Source organism: Panthera tigris, chromosome E1 (assembly GCF_018350195.1).
Source record: "Panthera tigris isolate Pti1 chromosome E1, P.tigris_Pti1_mat1.1, whole genome shotgun sequence".
Lineage (NCBI taxonomy): Eukaryota > Metazoa > Chordata > Mammalia > Carnivora > Felidae > Panthera > Panthera tigris.
The window spans coordinates 612,535-622,480 of NC_056673.1; the positions used below are offsets into that span (position 1 = coordinate 612,535).

Here is a 9,946-nt window from a genome sequence, read left to right on the forward strand (position 1 = left end):
CGCCTCTGTCTGAGGGAGAAGCCCAGCCCGTGTGCACACTCAGCCCGGCGGTCAGAGCCCGGCCAACTGGCCACCTCGTCTGCCCACCCTCGGCCTTTGTCTGGCCATCTGTCCGTCAGCTGTGGGACCGCCTTGCAGGGGGAGGCCTGGGGGAGCTCCTTGCTCCCTGACCCCTAGGGCCTGCCCTGCCTTGCTGGGCCTCTAGGTCCCACCTGGGGCCCCAAGGCCCCTCCCATCACTCCCCATGGAGTCTTCTGTCTCGTTCTAGAACAAAACCAGGTCAGATCACTCCCTGCTCTGTGCCCTTTCTCAGCCATAGAAGCCACAGTCCCCACGGTGGGCCACAGGCCCTGGCTCGTCAGGCCTTCCTCCCTCCTTCCTTCTGCTCCAGCCATTCTGGCCTCTGTGCTATTCTTCGCATGTGCTAAGCATACTCCTGCCTCAGGGCCTTTGCACTTGCCCCAGTATTTGCATGATTGTTTTCCTTCCCTCCTCCAGGTCTTCACTGAAATGTCACCTCTCTGGCCCTTCTTTCTCTGTGTCGCACACGTTTCCTGTCTCCCGTCTCTGCCCTTTTCCCCTCCTTAGCATTTGCCACCACCTCATGTACTCTATTTTTCATTTTGTGGTTTCTTTCTCCTGCCCAGGAAGGCAGGAATTTTTGCCTGTTTCGTTGAATGAGTGAAAGAGTGAGCGAATGAACGACAGTGTTTCCAGACGCCAGGAAAGCCTCTCCAGCCTGTGGGGAGTGAGGAGTGAGTGTGACTGCATGAGCTGGCAGGTGGAAGACTGGGGTTCCAGGCCCAGTTCCGTCCCGGTTTGCTGTGTGACCTTGGGTGGGTCCCTTCCCCTCTCTGAACCTCTCTCCCAAGTATAAGAAGGACGGCAGCGTGACGAGGTATGAGGACACTGGCTCCGGGGCCGGACACACAGGGGATCAGGTCCCCGCGGGGCTTTTGCCGCCGGTGGGGCCTCGGGCGAGTCTTGCCTCCCCTCTTTTGCGAGGAGGTGGCCTTGCACGGACCCACAAGGCCCCAGGTGGTGAGCTCCTGACGTGGCTCCTGCCACGTCAACCGCTCAGTGAATCCTCTGTCGCTCAAGTCCCCCGAGGGTCACCCGCTGGACAAGCTGGGCCCGCGGGGAGGCGGGCGGGTCGTGGGGTCGCCTCTGGCGGGCGGTGGGGGCCTGGCCCCGTGTCACGGCCTCCTCTCCCCGCAGTGTTCATCTGCAGTTTCATGGTGGCCGCCCCCATCTTCGGCTACCTGGGTGACCGCTTCAACAGGAAAGTGATCCTCAGCTGCGGTGTCTTCTTCTGGTCGGCGGTCACCTTCTCCAGCTCCTTCATCCCCCGGCAGGTGCGTCGGCTCCTCTGCCCCCGCCCCCCCCCCCCACACCCGGCTTCATTCTGCCTCTCTGCTGGAGTCTCAGGCGCTGTCTTCCCAGAGCAGGGGGGGGGCTGGGCGGGGGGGGGGGCGTCGTGGCTGCTTTTGTAAGCTGGCCTGGCTACGGAAAGGGCCTCCCCGCTGCGAGCCTAGCCGAGCCCCGCGTGGCACCCTCTTTCTGACCTGCCTTGACTTGGGGACGATGCAAGGAACGGCAGAACCAGTCTGGTCCAGGAGGCAGGGCCCTTTATTCTAGTCCCAGCTCTGCCGGCACCTTGCCGTGTGACCCCAGGTGAGTCACGGGCCCTCTCTGTGCCTCGCACGGTTTCCTCCTTTTCGTTTTTTTTAAGAGAGCTTGAGTGTGAATGGGGGAGGGGCAGAGAGAGAGAGAATCCCAAGCAGGCTCCGAGCTCAGCGCAGAGCCCGATGTGGGGCTTGATTCCGTGACCCTGGGATCATGACCTGAGGCAAGGTCAGGAGTCGGGCACTCAGCTGACCGTGAGCCACCCAGCGCCCTTTTACTTTATTTTTTTAAGTAAACTCTACGCCCAAAATGGGGCTTGAACCCGTGTCCCCAAGGTCGAGAGTCACACGTGTACTGACTGAGCCGGCCGGGCGCCCCGCTCGGTGTGCTCTTTGCCCAACAACCAGCTGACTCCTTGGGTCAGAGTCCTAGGGCGTCAAGCATCATTTCAACACGAGGAAGGTGTTTCTTACTCAGCTCCCACAGTCCGGGTGCGAATGTCCCAACTCTGTTGTCTGTTCAGCCTTGTGATCTGGAGAGATCTCCCTGAGCCTCGGTTCCTTCATCTGTAAAATGGGACTAGTGTTTCCCCGCCGGAAGGTTTATTGTGGGAAATCGCCGAGCCGATGAGTGCCCAGACGGCGGACCGTGGCGGCATTCAACCAACCGTCCCTTCTGTTCTTCCGATCCACAAGGGAGATATGTTGCTTTGATAGGTAGTGAGTCTCCCATCGGCAGGAGTGTTCGAGCGGAGGAAGGACAATCACATGGTGGCTACCGTAGAGGGAAATAGAGGGAGAAGGAGAAGAGACCAAGATCTGTCTTCAAGGAGCTTTCGGCCTCTGGCATAAAGGAGCAGACCCTCTCCCCGTCCTTGGGGGCTCCCGGGCTGGGTGTGGGAAGATGCGACAGGCGCCCCACGTTCACAGCCTTTGAGATGTGCAAAGTGCCGAGAGCCCTGAGTGAAGAGAGAGCAGTCTCTTGAAATCCATGGGGTCAGGGAGAACTTCCTGGAGGAGGCGGCATTTGAGCTAGGCAGGTGGAATAGGGTGATGAGGCCTTTGGTGGACGGGATGGCGGTGGGAGCAAGCCCACAGAGCCACTAACGGTGGGCGTGTCGGTGGGTCCACAACGGAGGAGAGTGTTTTGGCTGGAAAGGAAGGCAGGGGCCAGGTGGTGGGGCACTTCGGGGTCTGGGCTTCCTCCGAAGGTTGACGCTGGCCCAGAAGAGGCCGGAGGCAGGGGCGGAAGGAACAGGCAGGTGTGCGGGTACAATGTGGCTTCACGGAGGAGGGTCAGGCCAGAGTGTCAGTAGAGTCTGACAGCCACGGTCGAAAATGGGGCCTGGACCAGAAGCTTCTGGGGACCGCGACGCCGGTGCCGGGGTGTGGGAGGGAGGGCAGGCCGGCGGAGGCGGAGAGACGGATCGCCCCAGTTAGTCTGTAGACTCACGGCCGCCACGGTCCGGGCCCCGCGGGGCGGGGCGGAGGGAGGGGCGTTGGCGAGCCTCGGCAGTGGGATCCTGAAGTTCATTTGGCAGAGAAAACGTCCAGGAACGGCGAGGGACATGGTGAAAAGTGGCCGTGGAGGTGGCCTGCCCCGTTGGTCATCACGGGGTGGCCGCTTAACCAAAGCAGCAGGCCGACGTGAAACGGTCCCTTCCGTGGGGGTGACAGGTGTGCCTCGGGGGGCTTGTGGAGGATTGACCGTGCACCTGGATGAAAGCTGAACCCTGCTTCAAAATAAGTTCCAGGCAGGCGAAAATAAGGGAAAAAGCAAAGTCTAAAAACCGGGAGCTAGAAATCGGCAAGAAAAAGCCAGACAAGCCCGTAGGAAAGTGGGGGGAGGGCGAGGACCGGCCGGCCGTCCCAGGAGGAGCCGGTGCCCGGTGTTGGTCCCAAGTCAGCAGGGAAATGCAAATTGAAACGACAACGAGATAACACTTCACACCCATCAGATGGGCAATAATTAGGGAGGTGAGGACACCAAGTGTTACTGAAGCTGCTGCTGGCGGTGCAAATTGGCGGGGCCTCTGCGGAGAGCAGGGCGGCAGGATCCTGCCGAGTGCCACGGGCGCGCGGCCCGCGGCCCGGCCTCTGACTTCGAGGTGTGTACCCGAGAGAGAAACCCCGGCTCGTGCACGCGAAGCGGCACACGCGCACACGGGCGTTTGTGACAGTCTCGGAGGACGAGGGACCGTGTGGTGCACGCCCGGAAAGACGGGGTGTCTTCGTGGCAGGAGAAGCGTGAACGGGTCTTTATTAGCCGGCGTCGATGGGCCCGCTTCCACAACGCGTGACTGAGGGCAGAGGCGAGGTGCGGGGCAGGAGGCACGGAACCGTCCCCTTTACGTCCCTGTTTGGAAAGCATGCGGGGGCACGTGCGTGTGCGGGAACAGGGAGGGAGGAAGCATGACACACGCACAAGGAGGGGGTTCCTGGGGAGGCCCGGGGACCCACAGGACGTCCTATCCACCTGCTCTCCTGCCGAGGAGGAAATCTCGCCTCCAGCGTCTCGCAAACAGCGTGTTAGGGGGTATTTTTGTCATTTGGGGATGGGGCCTGAGCAAGATGTGCAGTCCAGAGGCCATGGGGGGGGTTGGGGGGGCGGGGAATCGCCAGGCTGGAGGCATCACATTAAACAAAGGATCGGTACACGTGATGTGTAAAAGGCTAATGGAAACCGATACAGGCCGACCCAACAGCAACGCGGGCAGGTGACCCCCAGAGAGAGGGACCGAGGCGAGCAGGCGGGGGACACAGAGGCGGAGGAGAGGCGCGGGGCTGGACGGGCAGTCGACGATGCAGAGGGCCGGCCCGGACGGAGACGGGCAGCTGGAGGGAGGGAAGCGGGAGACTGAGCCGGGTAGCCTGTGGGCGGCGTCGGCCGGCCGGATGGGTGGTCAGGGTGGGGCCGGGGAAAGATGGCCAGGCTGGGTTCTCAGGCCCTGGGCAGCTGGGAGGCCGGAGGGCCCGGGTCCACCTCAAAGGGGGAGGACCCTGGCAGCTGGCACGGCCCCACCCTTCCTGGCTCAGCTGGGCTTCCCGCTTTGATGTGTGGCGGGGGTGGGGGGGGCACTGCCCACTCCTCGTGCACGCAGGGTCCTCAGTGCTGCCAGGGCCAGCCCGGCTGCCCTGCCCGGGGTGGGACGTGAGTGGGGTGACCTGAAGCTCCCCAGGTGGGGCCGGAGCCCCCGGAGGCCGCACTTACAGCCGTCCACCTGCAGAAGACCAGTGCCAACCCCGTGCCGGGCTTGTGTGGAGGGGCCCAGGGGCCTGGGTGTCCTCGCTGCTGAGACGGCGTCGGGCTCCATCCCGCGGGCCGGCTCCCGGGCCGGCGTGGGGACCCGGGAGGGTCGGGCCGAGGAGCCAGCGGCCTCCATCCCGTGTGCCTCCTGCAGCACTTCTGGCTGCTGGTCCTGTCGCGGGGGCTGGTGGGCATCGGCGAGGCCAGCTACTCCACCATCGCGCCCACCATCATCGGCGACCTCTTCACCAAGAACACGCGCACGCTCATGCTGTCCGTCTTCTACTTTGCCATCCCGCTGGGCAGGTGAGGGTCCCTGCGCGCGTCCCGGGACCCCCGTCCCCGAAGTTGGCGCTCTGCGACCCGGACGCGCGGTGGCGGCCAGCGGGTGGGGTGGGGTGGGGTGGGGTGGGCGGCCGGCCGCCCCCGGGCTGGTGAGCACACCGTCCCCCGCGCTGTCTCCTCTGCAGCGGCCTGGGCTACATCACGGGCTCCAGCGTGAAGCAGGCGGCTGGAGACTGGCGCTGGGCCTTGCGGGTAAGGACACCCCAGCCTGGGGTCCGTGGATGCGTGCGCACGGGGAGCTGGGGGGCCAGACCCAGTGGTCCTGCGGCCTCAGGGCCCCAGGACGGGACGAGGGACTCTGCCACGTGTCGGGAAGTTCCAGGTCCGCGAAGGCGCATCCTGCTCGAGCCTGGCGCTGTGTGAGGGCAGGGCTGAGAGGAGACCTCTGTGTGGGGCCCCCCCGGGGGGCCTGGAGCCCCTTCCTGTCCCGAGGGAGGATTCAGGCGAGTCTGCCGAGGCCCCAGGACAGCGCAATCGGAGGAAACAGAGATCCCCAGTCTCGCAGAGCAACGGAAGCTTAAGACAAAGTGTTTTTTCCTCAAAAGCAGGAAGGAAGCAGCCTCCGTGGAATTTCTTGACGGGGCGCATGGAGAGGAACTCCCTCCGCCCTGGGCTCGGCTCGCGGGGGTGGGGACGGGCCTCCCCGGGCTCCAGCTGCCGGAGGGGCTGGTGTCTTGGAATGCGGGCCGCCAGGGTGTCCTCCTCCACCCGGAAGGGCCCGGGGCCGTGGCGGCTCTGTTCCCCCACCCGATCCCTTAGCTGGGGCTTCATGGCAGCCAGAGCCCCCGGCCCCCAGGCCCCAGCCTCGATTCCAGAGTCTGTCAGGCTGTCTTTCCACGTGTTCGTCCGCCCGGTGGTCAGTTCGCTCTCCTTCCGCCCCCTCCCACCCCGGCCCTCCTGGGGGCTTGCTCCTGGCGAAACAGGGACAGCCCCCTGGGCCCTGGGGCCCCACCTGCCTGACCTACTCCTGCCCTACCAGGTGTCCCCCATCGTGGGCATGATCACAGGAACACTCATCCTGATCCTGGTCCCGGCCACCAAGAGAGGCCACGCTGACCAGCTCGGGGGGCAGCTCAAGGTGCGGACCTCGTGGCTCCGAGACATGAAGGCCCTGATCCGCAAGTGAGTGCTGCCGGCGGGGGGGGGGGGGGGGGGGGGGCGGGGGGGGGCGGGGGGGGGCGGGGCCCCTCCCTGCAGCACGGCCCCCCTGCTCCCTGCTGCTCGAGGTGCTCACTGGGGCCCCTGATGCTTATCCCAGCAGCCTGAGCCTGAGGGGGAGCGGGGAGGGCTGCTGGGGGTGGTGGGGGGGCGGGGGGGGAGCCCGGGGGGGGAGCCCAGCTCAGCGTGACGTCCTGGCCTCTCCCCAGCCGCAGCTACGTCTTCTCCTCCCTGGCCACGTCGGCCGTGTCCTTCGCCACAGGGGCCCTGGGCATGTGGATCCCGCTGTACTTGCACCGAGCTCAGGTCGTGCAGAAGACAGCAGACTCGTGCAGCAGCCCGCCGTGCGGGGCCAAGGACAGGTAGGGCCGGGTGGGGGCGGGGGGTAGCCGTGCCCAGCGCCGCCCCCTCCGCCCCCCTCCCCCAGCCTTGCCCCCGGCCGACCCACGGCTCCTGCCCTCTGTCCCCACAGCCTCATCTTCGGGGCCATCACCTGCTTCACTGGCTTCCTGGGTGTCGTCACGGGGGCGGGAGCCACGCGATGGTGCCGCCTGCGGACCCAGCGGGCCGACCCCCTGGTGTGTGCCGTGGGCATGCTGGGCTCCGCCATCTTCGTCTGCCTCATCTTCGTGGCCGCCAAGAGCAGCATCGTGGGTGCCTACGTGAGTGCGACGGGGGTGGGCAGGTGGTGGGGCGAGCGGGCCCCCTCCCCTGGGGGCGGGGGGGGGGGGGCTCAAGTCCGCTGCCTGCCCTGCTCCCTCCGGGGCCTGTCCAGGCCACCGGCACGCCTTGGGGTCCTCCTGGACCCTGTCGACTGCTCTGAGCCTGAGGAATTTCGCCTGCTGAGAGATGCGGGGCCCCAAGGGGGGTGTGGGGGCTTGGGGGGGGGGGCTCCCTGCTGGCAGTCAGGGTGCAGGGAGCAGCTTGAGGCTGCTGGGGTGGGGGGCCCTGACGGCTGCCCGGTCTCTCCTGGGCAGGTCTGGGGACAGCGTGGGGCTGCTGGGGGTGGGGGTGGGGCCCTGACGGCTGCCCGGTCTCTCCTGGGCAGGTCTGCATCTTTGTTGGGGAGACGCTGCTGTTCTCTAACTGGGCCATCACCGCGGACATCCTCATGGTGAGGCAGACAGAGTTCCCTCGTGACAACCCGGGCCTCTTGTCTCCGGGGGCAGCTGGAGAGGGCGGTGAAGGGACGGGAGGCCAGAGGGGCTGGTGGGGGGTGGGCAGGAAGCCAGGCCGGCGGGGAAGGTGGGCCTGGAGGCAGGGAAGGGATCAGGCTTCGGGGCTGAAACCGGGGGCTGGGCCAGCGGGAGGGACGGGCGTGGGACTGGCGGGGAGGGGGACGTGTGCAGGCTCGGCGTGGCCGGGAGGCCGGCAGTGCCAGGCTAGCCCCCTCCCCCGGCCTGAGCTCCACGGGCCCTGCCCTCCCAGCCCAGCTCGGGTCCCAGGCGCGCCTGCCCGAGGGCCGGCGGCTGGGCCGGGTGGACAGAGGCCGTCTTCACAGGGCCAACAATGGGTTCCAGACCAGCCAGCCGGGCACAAAGGGCCGTCTGAGCAGTGGCGGGGGCTGTGTCCCTGGAGAAACCGGGAGGGGGTGCGGCCCTGCTAACTTGCCGTCTCTGAGGGGTGGCGGTTTGGGGGTAGGGTGACCGCTGCTCCTGTTCCCAGGGATCCTCCCAGCCAGGGCCTGGAGGGGTGGGAGAAGGGCACGCGGGGTCTACAGTGGGGAGAGTCCAGGAGCCGCCAGGGCAGACCTCCTGGGGGTCACGTGGGGGTTGGGGCCACGATACGGGACAGCCGGAGAGATCAGAGTCTGCCTGCCGCCGGGGGCCCTGCCGGGTCTCCAGGAAGCCTGCCCTGTTCCACCTCCATCGGTGGGCCGGGGGACACGGGGCTGGGGAGGGGGGGGGTCTGACGCAGCCCCGTGGCCCAGCGTGGAGCCAGGCAGGTGGCAGGGGGGAGGTGAAGCTGTTGGTGCTGGGCAGGACCCCTGTGCTTGCCTCCGCCCCCCAGGGGCGGCCCCAGCTGCAGGCAGGGTTTGGGTCCCAGGGAAATCACGTCCCATTTTATTAAGTGTCACAGCCACATGACTAATCAGTGCTGGAAACGGGGCCACGCGATCCCATCGGATGCAGCTGCCCTTCCCCCAGCCCTGTTACACGGGTCCCCAAGGGCGTGGCCGCTGCGGGGACAGGGGGGGCTCTGCATACTTGGAGCTGGGCTCTGGCCTGGGGAGCTGGGGGCACCAGTGGGTGGGAGTGGAGGCCGGTCCAGGCAGACCAGCTTCACCCCCTCCCCTGCCAGCCTGGGCCTTGCTGGGTCTTCCTGGGGAGAAACCCGTGTGGCCTTCAGCTCACGGGCACGTGAAGCCAAGGCCAGGGTTCTGGTCCCGGCGCTGCCGCGGCCCGTGGGCCTCAGTTTCCCAGGACCACGGCACCCAGCACAAGCCCCGTGCAGAACCTCGAGCAGCCTGTCCTCCGGCGTGGGGCGGGGGCAGGGGGATGCGGTGGCCCCGGGGACGTGGCCTCTGACCTGCCGCCTCTCACACAGTACGTGGTCATCCCCACGCGACGGGCCACGGCCGTGGCCCTGCAGAGCTTCACGTCGCACCTGCTGGGGGACGCCGGGAGCCCCTACCTCATCGGCTTTGTGAGTAGGGGCGAGGCCGGGTGGGGGCGGCTTCGGGAGGCGCCCCCTGACGCGCCCCCGCCCTCACAGATCTCCGACCTGATCCGCCAGAGCACCAAGGACTCCCCGCTCTGGGAGTTCCTGAGCCTGGGCTACGCCCTCATGCTCTGCCCCTTCGTGGTGGTCCTGGGCGGCATGTTCTTCCTGGCCACGGCCCTCTTCTTCCTGGGCGACCGCGCCAAGGCCGAGCAGCAGTGAGTGGGCCGGGTGGGCTGCCGGGGGGAGTGTTGGGGGGGGGGGTGCCTGCAGTTCCGCCTCCAGTTTTCTGACTTCTCTCTCTTTTCCTCTTCACTCCTGCCTCTTCTCTCCCCACCCCTGGGCTCTCCCACCTTCCCCTGGGGCTGACGAGGTCCCTGCCCGGCACGTCCGGCCAGCCGGCCCCCGAGATGCGATGCGCCAGAGCAGTGCCCGGGCCCGGCCGCAGCTGATCCGCCACCTTGACCCCCGCCCGTCTCTCCCCCAGGGTGAACCAGCTGGCGATGCCACCCGCACCCGTCAAAGTCTGAGGCCGTGAGTGCAGCCGGGTGGAGGGGCCCCTGGGGGGTGGGGCGGGGTCAGGGAGCACCTTGCAGGGCCCTGGGGAATGTTCTGGAAGCAGGAACAGCTTCTCCAAAGGCACCTCCTCCCCTGGGCACGTTCCACTGACCCTGGGCTTGGCCCGCTTCTCTAGAACTGTTGCCCGAATTGACCGGTGGGTTCGGGGGGCGGGGGTCCAGGCCAGGACTGGCAGAAAGCCCCTGCTCTACCCTCCCAGCGCCAGGTGACTCCGAATTTGACCTCACCCTGGACTTGGCCTCCAGGGGCCACGCTTCCCAGCAGTGCAGGATCCAGGGTCACCACCCCCATGTCCCCTGCTGCCCCCAGAGCCCTGAGAAAGGCCTCTTTC

The 9,946-nt window shown here is 66.7% G+C and overlaps 1 protein-coding gene across 3 annotated transcripts in view; it reads left to right on the forward strand.

Moving 5' to 3' along the window:
* The window catches only part of SPNS2 (sphingolipid transporter 2), a 29,428-nt gene that overhangs the window by 18,473 nt on the left and 1,009 nt on the right, over window positions 1-9,946 (forward strand). The window contains exons 3-12 of one of the 3 annotated variants that reach the window (XM_042966286.1): window positions 1,219-1,355; window positions 5,027-5,178; window positions 5,343-5,409; window positions 6,197-6,339; window positions 6,585-6,737; window positions 6,848-7,037; window positions 7,424-7,489; window positions 8,923-9,021; window positions 9,091-9,254; window positions 9,524-9,570. In XM_042966286.1, coding sequence (XP_042822220.1) covers window positions 1,219-1,355; window positions 5,027-5,178; window positions 5,343-5,409; window positions 6,197-6,339; window positions 6,585-6,737; window positions 6,848-7,037; window positions 7,424-7,489; window positions 8,923-9,021; window positions 9,091-9,254; window positions 9,524-9,566 — 1,214 coding nt within the window. In that variant the 3' untranslated portion in view covers window positions 9,567-9,570. Of the gene's footprint in view, window positions 1-1,218; window positions 1,356-1,790; window positions 5,179-5,342; window positions 5,410-5,588; window positions 6,340-6,584; window positions 6,738-6,847; window positions 7,038-7,423; window positions 7,490-8,922; window positions 9,022-9,090; window positions 9,255-9,378; window positions 9,571-9,946 lie in introns of those variants that run through there. The other 2 variants (XM_042966285.1, XM_042966284.1) reach the window with 2 other exon arrangements.